Source organism: Lepisma saccharinum, chromosome 4, assembly GCF_977018435.1.
Source record: "Lepisma saccharinum chromosome 4, izLepSacc3.1, whole genome shotgun sequence".
Classification (NCBI taxonomy): domain Eukaryota; kingdom Metazoa; phylum Arthropoda; class Insecta; order Zygentoma; family Lepismatidae; genus Lepisma; species Lepisma saccharinum.
This window is the reverse complement of record NC_139232.1, coordinates 74392508-74411859: the sequence shown is the minus strand read 5'-3', so window position 1 is coordinate 74411859 and position 19352 is coordinate 74392508. Positions and strand designations below refer to the sequence as shown.

Here is a 19352-nt window from a genome sequence, read left to right as displayed (position 1 = left end):
GTTACAGACTATTTAAAGAAATATTGTACTAATAAAATGATCAGCAATTTTACCAATAAAATATTAACTTTTAATTTTTTTGAATTGATCAAATGACTGTAGTCCGTTTATCAAACAATGTTTTTAATTTTCTGTATTAATTGACACATACCTTGAGCAAAACCATCTCAATGTCATCATAGCTGACCCACTGGTTGCCTCTGAATGCATAAGGTCCCATACGATTGTCTGGGTCTTTCACAACAGTCCATGCTTGATTCTTTACTCGATAACATATCTACAAATATAAAAATAATACATCTAATATAACTACAATGACAGATTTTTACAAGATGTACTTCTAGTCACATGAAGAAATCATAAATTATTTATAATGCATAGACTTGAAATATATTAGTATGTTCATAATTGTTTGTAAGACTTTCCACTTAAGTAACGTGAATACTAAAATGAGCAAAATGGCGAATTCATGAAACAGATGAAGTAATAAACAAATTGAAACGAACATCACACACGCTATATAAACATGCATGACATTTTTTAAATTGTCAATGATATAATACTCCCATGAATTTTTTATTAAGCAATGTAACACTGTAGCAAATTTCAGTTATGTCTCTTGAACAATAACCACTGGGGTATAAGCATTGTCAATTTAACAAATATTCTGCATGTTTACACAATATATGTGATTTTATAGTTTTGAAGCACAAGTGCAACAATAAGCAATACACTTCATTAAGAAGAAGACATATGCTGTTAAATAAAATAATTGCAGTGTTGTCAATTTTTAACCTTTTTCCTTACTTCAGTAATTAAGAGCTTAAGGTGACATAACTCCAGCATATGTCCATATAACAAGGAAAAATTATAATAATATTAAATAGAACAAAACACTACCCAAATAAGGAATAAAGTGTAATGAGGTAATTTTCTTTCTCACTATAACTGTAATATATACAGTTTCTTAATATGTTTCTCTATATCAACGTGAAACTGGATAGAATGCACCAGTCAGAATTGGAAAAAGCTTCCCTCAGTCTGAGGTTATGAAGGCATGGTAGAATCATGCAATGACACAACATGTCCAGCTGAGAGACATATAAAATCAGTCCATCACATTCTAGGGTTGGAGGTTCCAAGTCCACTCTTACTATGTCAGTATGGTGACCAACTTTCGGCCATGAATTTAAGAGGAATTTTCAACTTTCGGCATTGAATTTACAGATTTAGTTGCGAGAATTTTGAGAATTTTTAGCAGCATGGAGTCACTCCAGCAATGTTTATGGAATGGATAATATTAAACAAATTATTACATGTTACATAATATACACATCACAACACAAAATTAAAATGCACATACTCTATATGTAAGTTGCACATCTCATTGATAGAGCCAAGCCCTCAAATTTTGGCTTCATCAATTGGCAATAGATCACCGGTGCTGTAGATTAGAGAGATCATCTCAAAATTGTACCACTTACATGCAATTTACAAAGTAAATTATTAAATGTAATCATTCTTGCATGCATATCCTAAATCATTTACTTTAGACCTCATGGCAAAAGTGACATTAACAGAAAATAACACATAAACATCAATATATTTACTTTTCTACCTCATATGCTTATTACAGTTTATGAATATATGTGAAGTCTGCCCATGCACTTATCTGCAAAGATAACACAAATGTAATGAAAGTGCAATCACAAGAGCAAATAATTTTGTACCTCATAGTAGGAGAGGAAACCAGCAGCCCTTGTATATTCACCAGCCTGTCCAGGTCCACTGGCTCGTGCATTAAGCCCATTGGTTGAAGTCTGGCTTAATGTGAATGACTGGCCGTAAAGTGGAATTCCCATCACTATCTTCCTAGGAGGAACTCCTTCCGAAATCCAGTAATTAATTGAGTAGTTCTGAAAGAAGAAAAAAGACACATCTTAATGTTCATAGAACACATAAATTTAAATTAATTTTCCTGTTGTTAGAAAGAATAGAAATTAGTGGCCATCTTTCAACCTCACAAGTGATTTACAACAAACCCTTGTCACAATAATAAAAATGAAGGTAATTAATAATCATAATGATACAATAAAAATCCAATAGAAAGTAATGCAAAAATTAAAACATTATAATAAATCAAAACTAAAAGTACATCATAAAAAGACAAATGCAGAAATGTATCCAGAATTTCTCATCTGGTGGGTGTAAGTTCCTATTTAGGAGTGTAAAGGTAAATTTTGAACCAAATTACTATAAATTTGGTCTTGGTGAAAAATTTGAAGAGGAGGATGTTGAGGAAATTTTAGGTGTGTTAGGAAAGTGTTGGAGTGTCACTACAAGTGCACATATAATTAAATTACAAGTTATTAATTAGGTACATCTTCATTTTTTTTTGCATGTGCATATTGCTTGCATATATACTTTTTTCTACTGTTTTATGGTTTATAAGCAGATAAACACACTTTTGAGAACACATGCACAGACTCCCTTCATTATTTATTTATAAACAAAAATGATCAAAATCTGATAACAATAGGTAAAATGAAATAAATGAGTCAGCAAAGCAATGTAAAATAAAGCAAATATAAATAAAATCAACATTTTATCTTTAAAAGAAAGTCGTCATCAGGATCAACACAGTCATTAAATTATTAAAAACTCAATATGCTGACCAAGGCAGAATTTATTTTACTTTGAAACATAAACTAACTTTTAGTTTATGTTTTAAAATAAAATAAATTCTGCCTTGGTCAGCATATTGAGTTTTTGGTTATCATGGAAACAAGGCTTAATGGTGTTATCATTAAATTATTGATTGAGTTGGTTTAAAAGAAAGAAATAGAATGAGGGTTCCATGCTTGACTATCTACAGAAGACTTGTTCCTCTTTTCATCACTGCATTTTATTTATAATCTTCCATTTCAATCATATTGCTGCACTTCTCTTGTTTGTTGTACATTATCATTACCTATCAAACTTATAAATTTTTATGTGAAAAAGTAGTGTACAATTTAAAAATAAAAATAGGAAAGAAATACATACAGCATTGAAGTAATAAAAGTCATCATCTTCATGAAAATGCAATGGAGCTACATGTCCAGTCTTCTTATCCCACTGACCATGATAGTCATAGGTCATTACAGCTATCCAGTCAAGGCTTTCTGTGAGAGCAGGGACATCATAACCTAAAAAAAAAATAAAAAAAATAAAAAATAAAAAAATAAAAAATCTAAAATTAACACAGTTACACAGCTTATTAAATAATTTAAAAATATTTATTTTTTTACAAATAGAGCTCAGATTACTATTATGACACTACTGATCATGTAATTTGTATATAGAATCAACACTTGAAATTCATTCTTATCTGACAAATTTGAAGAAGGCTCTTTTTGGGATGAATATTGTGCATGCATTTTATTTATTTTAAAAGAACATTGATTTGTTCTTCTGTAAAAATTGCATTCGAGGTGCATGTGGAGATATTTATGGAGGAATGTAACTGCAAATTTAGTTCCTACATGGCTATAAGTTAGAAACTTTGAAAAACTTATTATTATTGGGAGTGTGAGAGTAAATTTATGGTCTGTGAAGGGATCTGAAATTGTAAAATTTGCTTTTTCCCTAATACTTAAAAAATATATATATATTCAAAACTGTTGATATTCCATTTTATGCACAGGTTAATTACAGGTAAAGTGGTATCGAAAGCACTATATAATACCACTAGCATCCAATTCCATTTGTGGAGGCGCTTTGGCTGACTGATGACTTCTATTTGCAATAGATAATATCTTCAGAATTGGACAATAGTGCTGTAAGAGGAGATCCACATGAATGGTTCAGATTAGCTATTATAGGAAAGTATTCTCTTGATAATGTTATTCAATCATACCTGCATCAACAACAAGCTTGTTAGGGGACACAGCTGCAGACAGTAGAAGTCCTCTGGGGCTGAATTCTTTGCGGAGTTCCCTCACAAGCAGTCCAAAAGACCTTTTGTCTGAATCAGGCCCTTTATCACAATTAACCTTGAATATGGATAAATTTTATTCAAATTATACAAATGTAATGTATCCTTTCAAGGAAACTAATACACATGTCATGAATGCTCTATTATAAATTTTTAACTGTTACCAATAAAGTACTCGTATAAAATGTATTTGTGTAATGATACACATGAAATTTGCTTTACATTCGTGAATAACAAAATGATAATTTCAAAAGCAAGTTAAAGGTTATTAATATTCATATCAGATCAATAATAATATCACCTATTTTTCCAGTAAACTGTTATGTGAAATGCTACACAAACACACACGCACATATACACCCCTCCCCACACACACCCTTTCCAACACACACAAAGTGCAAGGTTACATACAATCATAATTTGTTAAATACACTAAAGAAAGTATTTATACACACAGCTGGGTGTCTAGACACACAAAATCAAATCATGCTGACAGTCCTTATTTTGGACGATTTCTTTACAGGAATTTACATGCATGTCGCCTCTTGACAGGTGACTAAAGGTTCTCTATCGCTGACAGGTGATCGACAGGTCAAGATTAGTAAGTGCCTGTTTATCATTCCCCCATCCCTCTTGCCTTTTTGGATGTGGATGGATTCCTCATCCCCTGGTCTTCTTCCCTTCTCTTCTCTTCTTTGTTCTTTGTTCTTCCTCTTCCCTCCTTCCTTTTCCTCATTCTTTCAACTCTTCCTAACACTCCCTTCCATTTCTTGTTAATCTTAAGTCCCCCATTCCTATACACTAAAGATGGTGCAAAGAAAGTCAACAAGGAAGAGGAAGATAACAGAGAAGAGGAAGAGGAAGGGCTTATTCAGGAGGTGAAGAAAGGAAACAAAGAAGAGACTGAAAGACAGGTTAAAGCAACACATGGATGATGTGAGACTGAAGAGGCAGGAATGCCATATTCAAGCACACTAGAGAAACGGAACATGACGTAGAAAGGGATATGGCTAGGCAGATAGGGAAAGGGATGAGAGAACTAGTGAGAAAATAGAAAAAGGACAAAGAAAAAGAGAAGAAAGGAGAAGACATAATGAACTGAAATGGGGGTGCTGCTATGAAGCCAGAGGTTCAAAATTTGAAACATGGTTAAGATATGGATGTACACTGTTTTGTCCCATCACCAATTTTATCAGTTCATCATTTATCTTCATCTTTGTGATTAATTCAACATAGAAAAGCAATGTGAAAGGACTAAACAAGAACTAAAATATATTTTATAGACTTTGACACTATGAAGAAAAAATATGTTATGGTTCTCAATGTTTTCTGCTAGACACAAATTAAAGTATTGTTCTCCTTCGTATAATAATAATAATAATACACTTTATGTATATTTCAGGAAGTAGAAGCTTCAGAAAGTAAAAAAGAAATACAACTGTATGGGGTTAAAACCATGCCAATATTTTCTCATTGTGTAAATTCATTAACATGTATTGTGAACTACCAGTTTACATGAACTCTTTTTCTTTTCCACAGTTATTAAATGTAGAACATATTTCTAGCACATTTACATAAGTTACTGTAATTCCTGTATTTTTTCTCACATGCATTCCCCAACTATAAATTTTACAAAATTCTCACATCAGACAGGAAAACTATAAGATAAGAACCTTACCTGCCAGCACTTTGGATATTCCCAATCTAGATCCAAGCCATCAAAGTTATGTTTCTCAATGAATTCAATGACATGCTTTATGAACCTTCTTCTTGCAGATTGGTTGTTGACAAGGCGACTGTATTTATCTCCTGCAGAATCATTCCATCCTCCAAGGGCTATTGTAACCTTCAAACCCTTCTTCTTGTATGCTGTCACCCTCTCATAGAATTCTGGAATAGTTGATAACAGTTACAAATCTTTCCTTAACGGAAGATTAGGAAAAAAAGGGGGGCAGCTATGGAAATTTAACAAAGATAATAGATGGTATTGTATTTATCCATAGTACACCAACTTCAAATTACAAAATATAATACATGGTGTCACCTAGTATTAAGAATCAATGCAATAACTTATGGTGAATGTTTATGGTTTGTTTATTCTTGTGGAGGGGGCACAGCATGCACACGTGCATGCTCACACACACTGTGTGCATTTGTGCATATGCATGCTGTACCCCCTTCCAAATAAATTAGGGTCTTCCTATGTCCCCTCCAACTTCCCTGATGAATGAGTCCTTAAGTTGCACCTCCATAGGCTGGCTCTGTTGCTGACAAGTAAATTAACTTCTTATTCAACAGGTTTTCTTACACTAATTGCCACATGCCCTTAAATTGGTATAAACATTTCAATATTCTTACTTCATCGGTTCCTTAGATGCCTAAAATTAAATATTATTCGTATCATATCATATTTTCCTTGAAAAATGTTTTTGTGAAGATCTGATTGAAGGATCAGAACTATTAACTGATATCAGGCCTACACTATCAAGTTAACATAACTATTCATTGACTAGAAGAAAAAACTTAAAATAATAGCTGTCAAAAAGGATATAAACATCACTTCAGGAATACAAACTTCTTTATTATGACATGGTAACTAAATAAATTTCATGATTAAATAATACTAATCATGCAATAAAGTCAATCATAAATTATACATACTGTTATCAAAATCAGCCCATGAATCATGTGCCTTGATGATTAGATTTTCATAATCAAGAACAGCAAACCCATACACAATATGAGTACAGAGAGTGGGATCAATGTCTTCTGGTAAGAATTTCCCAATACCTTGTCGATACCAGGCCCAATTAGTGAAGTAACAAACCATCTTGAAATGACCTAAGACAAGAATGAAGCATTATTTAATACAAAAATATTAAGTAAATAATTTTAAAACATATACGCACATGTGTGGAATATAATAGTAATAATAAATTGCTCACTTGCTAATGGTAAAAAAAGAGTCAAGCATGTTATTGTTAATACTTTCTTGAAATATACACTGCAAACTTATTTCTAATTTCATTAAAGTGATAATTAAAAATGTCATTTTGTACAATATACATTTACAAAGATTGGATACATTGAAGGGATATCAATTTTTTGACTTTGCTAGATTAGGAAAGAGATTTTTTGAAATGAGAACAAAAACCCCCTGGATTTTGGGGCAAGGTTACACAACTGATAATGTGTTTCAGAGACACAGAGACTCTCGTTTCTTTTATTTATTATTATTGAACTCAACAGGTTTATTTATTTATTTACACCAATTTACAGAGTTAAAGAACAACTCAACAGCACTGCTGAGTGTCATTGACCAGAGCCACATTCTTTTCTTTCAAGGGTATGTCCACCTGCCACTGTGATGGTCTCTTGCCTCCAGATGCGAGGGAGGGTCGCCTTGTCAGGACACTGTCAGTGAATGTTTAACTCAGGACCAGCAATAAGAGATTAGTGATGACAAACTTCTTTCATTCCCTTTAGTTCCCTTCACCTTGTCAAGAAGAAGGCCTTGTGAACTTGTAACACTAGTACCTTATATTTTCTGAGCTAATTTCTAGGTGAACAAACTAGGTTTGTTAGTAGTGATCTAGAATTCTAAGTAACTCACTATATTGTCCATCTCCATCTCCTGCTCCGATAATTGGATGTTGTTCCACTGATCCAACTGTGGTGTGTGGTGGGCGTGTTGCTGTGGGAGTAGGTGGACGCATTGTTGTTGTGGTAGTAGTAGTTGTAGTGCTAGTAGTGCCTGATGTTGTTGAGTCAGGCGATACCACTGGCACAATTTCTCCTGGGCTATCACTTTTACAGTTTGCTTCAGATGGCCAATCACACACTTGCTTTTCCTTTTAAAAAAGAAGAATTTGCCTTCAAACTATTGACAATTTCTATTGACTAACATATAACAATCTGACAACAGAAATAACAGTTGGATTTACACTAGCATGGAAAAGCATGTGCATTTACTATTGTCAAAAATCTTATATATTTGTGGCTTGATAAAGTGTGAATACCATGTTTCAAGAGTACCAAATAATAGCTTGTATTCCATGAACTCATAAAATCTAAAGGATTAGCACAAGACATAATATATGCTACTAACTTAAATTGAGCAATCTCTTCTCCTCGATTATCAATTTCTGAGATATTTTAACAAAAGGGTAAATTATAAATTATTAAATGCTTACATTATTCCAATGAAGGCCACCAGCACACCGGAAAGAATTATATTTTCCAAATAGACAAAAGCGATACTTATTGCAATCACCAGGATAGCTGGTGTATGCACCTTCTTGGCAGGCTTCATAAGTACTTGCTAGTATATCTAAAAATGATAAAGTGTAATTAGTGACATCTGCATATTTAGCATATACTTATTACTTACACAGCATCTTTCAATAAAATTGAATAAACTAGATTATAATATTTGGCACTATGAGGGGTCATACTGGAAGTTCTTAACAGCATCTGAACAGGGACTTTATACGAGGGTCACTATTTATATTTTGAGCCTAACTATGAAAAAACAGGAATTTGGCATTGAAAACTGCTTTATTGTTTTTCGAAGTATTCTCCTTTATGGTCAATACACTTTTGCATTCATTCGAACCATTTGTCAAAGCAGTTTTTCCAATCTTCTTGAGACACCTCCATAATATGGTTTTTGAATGCATCAACGACGTCTTCCGCCAACGAAAATCGTTGTCCACGCAATTTATTCTTGACATTCGGGAACAAGAAGAAGCCATTGGGTGCCAAATCAGGACTGTATGGCGGATGACCCATCAATTCGATTTTTTGACTGTTCATAAAGTCGGTTGTTAGACGAGATGTGTGACAGCTGGCATTGTCTTGATGAAGAATGATCCGACGGTGTTTGTTTGTTTTCAGTATTTGACCGAAGACCTCTGGCAAACAAATTGTTGTGTACCATTCAGAGTTGACCGTTCTACGTTCCTCTAAAGGCACAGTTGCCACATGACCAGTTTTCCTGAAAAAACAGGCAACCATTTGTTTGGATGTGCTTCGAGCGTGAACAACTTTTGTTGGATTGGGTTCATCTTGAAACACCCATACAGTCGACTGCTGTTTACGTTCTGGCTCATATGCATATATCCATGAGTCGTCACCTGTTACAATCTTATATACGTCTTTTGAAGCACCACGATTGTATTTATTGAGCATTTGTTTGCACCAATTGAAGCGAGCGTCTTTTTGAGTTTTTGTCAAATTGTGTGGGATCCAACAAGAACATACCTTTCTCACAGCTAAATGATCATGTAATATTTTATATATGCTGGTGGAACTAATGCCTATGGTTGCCTCAATCTCACAGTATGTCACATGACGATCTTGCAGTATTAGGTTTTGCACAACATCAATGTTTTCTTGAACAACAACTGATTTTGGACGACCTTCACGAATCTCGTCGGTGAGCGAATGGCGGCCACGATTAAATTTTTTATACCAGCGTTTCACAGTGGCAAAGGATGGGGCTTCATCGCCAAATGTGGAAGTAAGTTGATCGATGCACTCTTGTCTTGATAATCCACGTCGAAAATCGTAAAAAAATCATCGCACGAAAATGTTCACAAGTTAATTCCATTTTATTGTTGTCGCGCAATCTCCAAGGCAACATAAACAACACAAATGAAGCTATTGACAAAACATTTGAAGTACGTTATGGTCAATAATGCCAGACGATTCCGTGCAAACGTCAAATAGTGACCCTCGTATTCTTGTTTGGTCTTAATAGAAAATTGAATGTTTCAGACCTCTAAATTGCATCTAAAATTAGCCAAATTTTGGGAGTAATATTTTTTTCAGTAATGGATCAAATCAGGCAGATGCCCCTACAATTTATTTAGTCTATATGAATAAGGTTATATTCCTACCAGCCATATTTTAGTTAATAAAAGATATAAGTGAATATTTATTATATGTCATAATGTAATTTGAAAGTTGCAAATGAGAATTAATTTTATTAGGAAATGTATGTATATTTAAAAGTATAAAACTTACATGTCAATTCATTGCACTTAACATTATAACTCCAATCACACATCTTCATCTCTTGATTCCAAACTAGACCAGGAGCACAAGACTGTTCCACCAATTTACCATTCACACATACATAAAATTTTTCACAGGAACCTTCTACAGGGTAGTATTCGCCACTTGTGCATGTTTCTGCTGGGCGTTGAGTGGTTGAAGAAGGTGGCGCTGAGGTTGTGGCTCTTGTTGTCGTCCACCACTGGTTTTCAGTGGTGGTTGTGCTGGGTGTTGTGGAAGAGGTCCACCAAGGTGATGATGTTGTTGAGGCTGTTGTGCTGGAGGTCCACCAAGGGGTTGATGTTGTAGTGGAGGAGGAGGAGATATCTGTAATCAGAAAAAAAAATCTTTATATATATGATGTTATTGTGTTACTTTGCTTCTGATTTTGAACAATAATTTCAGGTATACAGAGAAAGTTAAATTACAGACTAATAGAAGGTCACAATGTCTAATCCTCTAAACTAAACTCCATGGTAGAGTTACAGATGCTTCTGGGTTGTAATAACTCCATTAATTTTTAATGGGATTGTTATAACCCAGAAGTGTGGATGAATGTACAACAGTCCTTTTAAATCCAAGGACTGCTAAACAGGTTTTCATTAAGTGATGTGTGGACAACACATTCAGTGCCATTGGACTACTTAACTCGCCAATAGTCATGATCAGAGGCATAATAATCCTTAGGGCAATGGAGAAGTTTCCCCAAGGGCTCCACCTCAAAATGATTTTTTGAGCCCCTTTAAACTTAATATCTATTTTAGGAATAGTTAGCTGTTCTTAAAGTCAAGAATCATCTGCAGAGAGGTTATTTTAACATTGGTTTGGGTGTGTATGACTAGCATTAGACAAATATATGAGATTACTAATTTCTTATTTCCTTAATAATGATGTTATGGAAATAAAGAATATAAAGAACAAGACAAGTTATTGAAGTAGAAAGTGTGAGGTTTAAATAACATTCTTCATGATTTACAAAGTTGTTGAAATATCCAAGGATGCAAATCTACTTTGTTTAATAGACTGCTTGTCCATTTCTGATGTTGACTTGTTTTATTTTCCAAAGAGTTTTAGGAAACAGGACACTATGAATACTGCAATAAGAACCACTAATTTTGTACTTATTGTACTGACATACCCAATTTTGCATTCATTTACTGACATACCTGAACTCTGCTCACACATTGCTTCACTTGGCCAATCACACACTTGTTTCTCTTTGTTCCAGTGAAGTCCTCCTGCACAATACTGCTTCTTCTTTTCACCAAGAATACATCGGTAGAAAGCATTACAATTACTTGGATCAGGATAATACTGGCCACTTTCACACTCTTCAGAGGCTGGTGTAGTGCTGGTTGACTGTGTTGGAGCAGGTCTCGTTGGTCGTGGTGTGGTGGTGGTTGTTGTAGTTGTTGTTGGACGCCTGGTAGTAGTAGTGGTGGTGGTAGTAGTAGTAGTTGTTGTTGTAGTTGTAGTAGTAGTGGTTGGTCGAGTAGGACGTGGTGTTGTTGTTGTAGTACTGCTTGTCCACCATGGTGACGATGTTGTAGAGGCAGAGGTACTTGTATATTGATCCTCGGGAGTAGTTGGTCTAACTCCTAAAAAACACACAAAACATATTATGAACTTATTTGTATTGGCAATGGTATTTGTATTTGTCAATTATTATTTTGCACTGATTTTAAAGTTACTTTTGAAAAATATCAGAGTTGCATTTATTTTTCTCAAAAAGCAGCTCAGTCAGAATTACAGTACTATTTTTGTAATATAATTCCTTTGCATCTAATCCACCTGGTAAGCCGATTTTTGATCAAGATAGGCCTTCAGATCATGTATAAGTGCTTTTACCTGCTGAGAATAAGCCCCTCCTTACTCCCAAATTCTCTAAAATATGATTAATTTAAGTGACATGCTTCAAAATTTGATGAATGTTTGTGCCTTTTGTTAATCATTTTTTTTTTTGGAGATTCATGTAAATTTCCAGTAGCTTATTATCTCTTATGAAGGTCATTGACACTTTCTGTTTTGTTTTTTTATTGCTGTATCTTGACATCTTAAAGAGTCCTATCTGCTTCAAACTGACCTTAAATTCAAGTAATGGCTAGGATCTTGGTGTATCTCTTTGAAATTTCAAATAACTGAAATTATATCTCAAAAGATTGAAAATTTAGCAAGTTGCAAGTTGTGAAAATGTTCAAACATTTTTGGGACACCTTGCATTTGCCAGTAATATCTAGAGGTCGCTATTGTATTTGAATTCTCCTCTGGAAAGTTCTTGCCTCCAAAAATTAAAGCAGTTTTCACTTGTTGCTTGTGAATGATTTTCTAAAACTTAGAAATTATTATTTGTTAATCTTTGCAAATTATCTCTGTAGCCAGGTTCATAATAAAATACAATAAATTAAAAGATAAATTATTTTTTAATTAACATATCTGTGTCATTATACACTCAATGGAACTGTGGGAATTTTTGAATAACTACGAGGAAAAGCGATTCAAACTTGGCTCAGTAATTTCAATTACAATTTTGATCATTTTCAGTTCATAGTAATTGAACTGAAGTGTTGTGAATGTATTTGAACAGAAGACTCTTGTTTGGACATGTACCTTTGTTCAATTGGATATTTTAGGTTATTCCTTTGCTGTTTTCATAGTTTAAGGTGCAAGATTTGAGTTTTGACTATGAGATGCATGCTGATTTGAGTCTCCTGGGAGAAGTGTAAGTATTTTTTTCCTGAGATTTCAGCCTGTGTACGAGACTGGTGACCACCCACCATTGTGAGGAAATTGGAGAGCTACGAATGAGTAATGCAATGACTGGGGGTTCGTCATACTGGCTACATGTAACTTCATAACCAGTGTTCGGTAGGTAGGCCCTGGCTCTCATGGCCTGAATTATTATTATTATTATTATTACTATTATTATTATTAGTTGGTGTTTTCATGGTAATAGTATATCTCTTCCATCACATTATATTAAATAGTACATGAATAATTATAAAATGATGAAGATGTGATTTTTCTAACTTATTTTCCTTGTAAAATCATTTTCTATTCTAAGTTCACAGTAACACACACATATGTACAGTACTTTACAGTTTCAATAATGCAATACTGTGTGCAGTAAATGTAGAACATGCTTGTATAACATTCCAATCTATTGATAAAATCCAATTGCCAGCCTTCATGGTGTAATGGTCTGCATAATGGCTATGAAGACAGAGGTCCCAGGGTGAATCTATTTCATGAGTTTATCATTCATCCTCATTGTCGCAATTATCCCAAGAGGTAGGAAAGTGAACTAATATAACCAAAATAGGAAGAAAGAGAAAGATAAACAAATGATTTTTAACTGATGTGCTGTAAAGGAAAGTGCATTAAGTACCTGAATCAACGCCTGTTGTGAGAGTAGGGGAGGGTGGAGTCACAGGTTCCGGAGGTTTTGTGCAATCTCCTGTCGGTGGTTCAGCTGGGGGGAAGCGTCCAAACACCCTGTTGATTGTCCTCAAAAGTGGGAAAGGTTCTTTGCAACATCGATTTTGGAAATCATCAAGATCCACAGTCCACACCATTGCTCCCCCAAACCTAAAATTTTGCACATACTTGGCCTATAAGGATGAAGCATATTAAAAAATATACACATAATTAATCAATAATGACACATTTATTATGACAGTTTAATAAAATACATTTTCTTTTTCATTTAGGCTCAAAAATGTTTGCTATATGAATATTATTGTTATAGCAAAAATTCTGAAAGTTAAAGAGATTTGGAAAGAAATTAAATACACATGTATAAAGCAGAAAAAATCATCAAAGCACACTCATATTTATACATGACTTCTGGCCCTATATCTCAACATTTCAGTCCCATTACGAGTATCTTTAGATAACTTTATTCCAGGTGGTTAAAAATGTAAAATGTCTTGGAAGATGAGATAAAAATTAAAAATGTTTAACAAAGGTTAAAATTGAGAATTGGCAGCACACTGAAAGATTATCTGTCATCAGAAATTATGTGTGAATCTTCTTGCAGAGCACATTATGTCATCTGAGGAACAGTGGGCCAGGGTTTCCGGTTTTCTACATGTACTATTTCTTTGATCTACAGATATTCCATGTGCTGATTAAGTGAAGATGGTATTATAATTATGCATTCAATACAAAACGGTGCTTAAAATGTTTTTAAGTCCCTGTTGAGATTAAGAAGGCAGACTACAATTTGGAAAATACACATTGTGAGACTTATGTTTATTGCAAAAACTATACATTTACATTAAAAGAACTAATGAAAGCACATAATAACACATTGAACAATAAAGATTCAAGAAATAAGAAACTATAATAAATTCGAAACGAAATAATTATCAAAACCTCCAACTTCTGCTTGAATGGTTTGGCATCAGCAAAATACTTCACAATGTGTTGAACATTTAGTCATTCCATTTGCCTGTGCTAAGTGATCAAAATGGATATGTTTCTAATCTTTGCTGAGAAGTACTACTCCAATTTTATTAACTAAAGTTTAAAAAATGCTCGATTTCTAGAGGCCACAGTCATGAGTAAAATTAAACAAGCAGTAAATAAATCTGGGAAAGAAATGCAATACTCATTTTCCAGAATGTCACAAGTGGTCTCTAGTTTGTGATATATTGTGATTTTATGACAGAAATATTAGATTTTGTGTATTTTTCATTGTAATTTTAAATGATTTTGTTAAAGGCCCACTAAGCTGCACTTCTATCTTGGGACCTCCTGCAGCAAAGTAAAGTCGGTTCTATACTTACCAGGTGTAGAAGTATGAAACCGGAATTGGCCAATAGATGGTGCTAGCTGGCAGTGGAGGGCACAGAAGATCGTGTAAGCAGCGCCAGCTGCTGCCCGCCACTCCCGAGGATGTTATATCGGAACACAGTAACCCGAGTGCCAGACAGAGGAAGGTGTTGCACACCCGGAACATGTCGAGTTTTGTGCCTACGAACTACGATTTGCAGACAGCATTGGTGTTCTGTTATCATTTGAAGAAAACAGCCGCAGAATCACATCGAATGCTCGTCGAAGCTTACGGCGAACATGCTCTCGGGAAAACACAGTGTTTTGAGTGGTTCAAGAAATTCAAAAGTGGCGATTTTGACTTGCGAAACGAGGAACGTGGGAAACCTTCGAAAAAGTTCGAAGACAACGAATTGCAAACCTTATTGGATCAAGATGATACCCAAATGCAGCAGGAGCTCGCGGAACAATTGAATGTGACACAGAAAGCCGTTTCTCTTCAGTTGAAAGCTATGGGAAAGGTGCAGAAAGCGTGCAAATGGATTCCGCATGAACTGAATGAAAGACAGCAAGGATCCCGCAAGACCACTTGTCAAATGCTGCTCGCCAGATACAAAAGTAAGTCGTTTCTCCATCGCATATTGACCGGCGATGAGAAATGGATATATTTGGAGAATCCTAATCGTGGGTGAATCCAGGCGAACCATCGACATCCACTGCAAGACCAAATCGCTTTGGAAAGAAGACACGGCTCTGTGTTTGGTGGGATCAGCAGGGCGTCATCTATTATGAGCTGCTAAAACCTGGTGAAACCGTTAACGCAGATCACTACCAACAGCAAATGATCAATTTACATCGAGCATAACGTGACAAACGGCCGGAATATGAAGCAAGGCAACACAAGGTTATCCTGCTCCATGACAACGCCTCACCACACACAGCAAAATGGGTCCGGGAAACGATCGAGGCATTCAAATGGGAGATACTAGGGCATGCGGCGTATTCTCCCGACTTGGCTCCTTCAGATTATCATCTATTTGCCTCACTGGGACACACTCTTGCAGAACAGCGCTTCAATTCGTATGAAGATGTACGAACATGGCTCGCAGACTGGTTTGCTTCAAAAGAAGAACGTTTTTTTTGGCGTGGCATTCATAACCTGCCGCAAAGGTGGGAGAAATGTGTAACTCGCAATGGAGCTTACTTTGAATAAAATATTGTTTCTCAGTTGCAAACACCAGCCGTTTACTTCTTGCAAACAAATTCCGGTTTCATACTTCTACACCTGTAATAGGCAATAAGTAATATATTATATTTTCTCCAATTTCATCTTTATTTATCATGGTACAAAAATAGAAATAAATGTTCTTTCTGAGTAAAACAAAAAATAAAAAGAGAATGCTGGATGCAGGCCCTCAGGGCTTGGGGCCCTGGTGTGATGTACCATTTACACTGCCAGTACTGTCAAGAAGGCAAGAAACCACTGTTCCTTATTGGTGCAAGTGTTTAGTGAAGCTTCCATCTGTACAATTATAATTATATTTTTTTATATATATATATATATATATATATATATATATATATATATATATATATATATATATATATATATATATACATTTCAAAGCCCACTCCATCACTTGAGGACATTCAGTAAATATCAGCTGACTATATAAATTTTAGCTTCATACTTCTTGTCAAAATTTTAAGATTTTTATTTGACTTGATTTCATATTAACATACAGTTCAAGATAACACTTTATCAAAGTAAGAAACCTACCTTTTCTTTAATAGCTCCTACATCATCAAATCCAACCCACTGGTCACCTTTGTATGCATATGGTCCAGTTGCACCATGCTTATCTCTGCCAACATACCACTGCTGCTTACGAACTGGAACAAGTAAGTTTCTTGTTGAAATCAAGGAATGAAACAGTTTTTATTTTCCTATTTTATGCATAATCAAATGACATTTTTCAATTTAATTTGGGGTGTAAGGGGTACCTTCCACGTAGGTGCCCAAAAGTCAACCTCACTTCCATGCAGTACACCCTGGACTGCATTTTGCAGACAAACAAGGCTCTGGCGACTGGCACTATGGATAATTTTGTGTGTGTTGTCCTGTCTTTTGTCCTTGTGTGTGCTGAGTGCCCGTTTACAGCCTCAGCTTTTAACAGAAGTCAGAATATTTTAAGATTTTAGTTATGCAACGTTAGTTGTTATTTGTAACGGTAAGGGGCTGGCCCCCGTATAATGTAGTGGATGCAAAATAGCCTAAGTACTGACACACCAAAATTTTAAATTCAAATTCAATTTGATTTGATTGTAAAAGTATTTATTGGAATTTTTTGTGGATATTCGGCTATTGGAGCAAAATATTGTTATTTGTGTAAGGTAAGGGAGACTGAGGCAGTAAATATCCCTGATATGTTTCACACAGGATCACTTACTAGCTGGTGTTGGTGTAGTTTCATAATGTTTACAAAAACAGCATAATTTGAGAAGTAAAAAGAAAATGAGTGTTAATTAAATTTCTTATGATTGTTGTTTATTTTGTGAAGTGGAAGAGAGGACATCTTATTGTATTTTAATTTTCAGCAAAATATTAAATGATTAGACATATACAGTATTACATTTCTACATCACCATGTTTGTTTGTTCCTTTTAACAACTGTTTATAACAACTTTCTAATGTAACTATAAAAACACATCAAAATCAGACAATAAAACTTTCAAATGTAGCCCGAGACGATGCAGCATTCCAGAAGACTTTTGTACATTTCTGATATCCACCTATCTGCTACTATCGACAGTGTTCAAATATCGACTTTATAAATGATTGTAATCACCCTCAAACTAGCGTGACTTCTAGCAATCAGGTTGTGGCTTGCTATGCTTACTTTTAACATTTTAAATTTTTAGTTTACGATTTGTAGCAAACCCACACAATTTCACCCTGAAAAGGAAAATCCACCCAGACATCCTTTTTATTACACAGGCCTGCATGGGTTTGGATGACTCACAGATGACTGTTGTCTCTGAATAATTCAGTATTCTGATTCCAAAAATGAAATCCATTTTTACCCATCACGTCTAGTTTTTCCAGAAAATTGCAATATATTAAGTGCCTTTATTTCACAATAAAATGTGTAGTTCCATGATTTCCTCAATAGATGGCTCTGTTTAAATTATGATAAAATATTGGTTTTCTAGAATGCAAATCCTCCAATTTTGAACTATAAATGCACAAAGCAGTAAGCATTTAATCCACCTTCTATTTTCACAAGACACATTGACATGAAAATTGTAAACTTTGATTACATAAGTTCCATTTTCGAAATCCCTCATGAAAATATCCTTCACAAAATGTCGAAAACTCAATGTTATAATGTAGTGGGTTGATTGAATTTTATGACGTGGAGAAAAATCCTGATCTAGTGAAAAATGATGGTAAGAAATTTATGTCATATCCGTCATCAGCATTAAAAATACTTCCAGAATCACCTATTGGTTTGTGAACATCTGAAATTTCCTTCGTTGAAATTTATTTTATTGCTTTCCGTAATAGGCATAATGGAATGGCAAATATAATGATTTTGATTGTGAAATTTTAAAAATCCTGATGGGATGGGGGAAAATAGATATCATATGCATGATTAGCATTCAAAATACTTCCAGAATCACCTATTGGTTTATAAACAGCCGAATTTTCCTTTGATTAAATTTATTTCATTGCGTTCCGTAATAGGCATACTGGAATGACGAATATGAATTGCGTTCTGTAATAGGCGTAATGCAATGGCAAATGTGATAATTTTGATTGTGAAATGGTGAAAAATCCTGATGTGATGGGAAGGGGAGGCGGGAATGTGCATGATTATAATTCAAAATACTTCCAGAATCACCTATTGGTTTGTAAACAACCGAAATTTTCCTTGCTTAAATTTATTTTGATGCGTTCTGTAATAGGCGTAATGGAATGGCAAATATGATAATTTTGATTCTGAAATTGTGAAAAATCCTGACGTGAATGGAAAAAATGGATGTCATTTCCATGATCAGCATTCAAAATACTTCCAGAATCGCCTATTGATTTGAAATCATCGGATTTTTTTTCAAAAATGCAGGCTGGTGTTATCTAAAAGGAAGTCATCTCCAGGGAAAACATAATGTATTATAACCCTGTTGATATCTATACAAGAAACATCACAGAATGAGACCTGTTTACGATAGAGGGTTGATGTTTGATTTATTCGGGGCATAAAATCTTGGCATGCACAACTTTAAACAAATACAAACAGATTTTGTTGGATCATACTGATTCAACCAAGGAATACATTTTGGTAAAATTTTAATTTTTCTATCTTCTTCATCTTTCAACTATGCTTGCTGGGAGGGATGATAAAACTACTTCACTTCCCACAAAAACACGCTCTTTCTATTTATAAAAGAAAGGCCCAACTCTATGATAAGTACGAGAGTGTGCTGAAAAGTAATGCCTCCTATTTTTTTTATATTGGAAAACAGTTGAATTTATTTGAATAAA

General features: G+C 34.5%; 1 protein-coding gene across 1 annotated transcript in view; it reads right to left on the bottom strand.

Moving 5' to 3' along the window:
- The window catches only part of LOC145986585 (putative chitinase 10), a 159233-nt gene that overhangs the window by 48349 nt on the left and 91532 nt on the right, over window positions 1-19352 (bottom strand). Inside the window, exons 16-27 of the mRNA XM_083120757.1 lie at window positions 16587-16699; window positions 13419-13641; window positions 11200-11631; window positions 10004-10360; window positions 8170-8306; window positions 7590-7827; window positions 6638-6817; window positions 5655-5866; window positions 3899-4034; window positions 3046-3188; window positions 1731-1916; window positions 152-277 (exon numbers count right to left, since the gene is read on the bottom strand). Coding sequence (XP_082976883.1) covers window positions 152-277; window positions 1731-1916; window positions 3046-3188; window positions 3899-4034; window positions 5655-5866; window positions 6638-6817; window positions 7590-7827; window positions 8170-8306; window positions 10004-10360; window positions 11200-11631; window positions 13419-13641; window positions 16587-16699 — 2483 coding nt within the window. The remainder of the gene's footprint in view (window positions 1-151; window positions 278-1730; window positions 1917-3045; window positions 3189-3898; window positions 4035-5654; window positions 5867-6637; window positions 6818-7589; window positions 7828-8169; window positions 8307-10003; window positions 10361-11199; window positions 11632-13418; window positions 13642-16586; window positions 16700-19352) is intronic.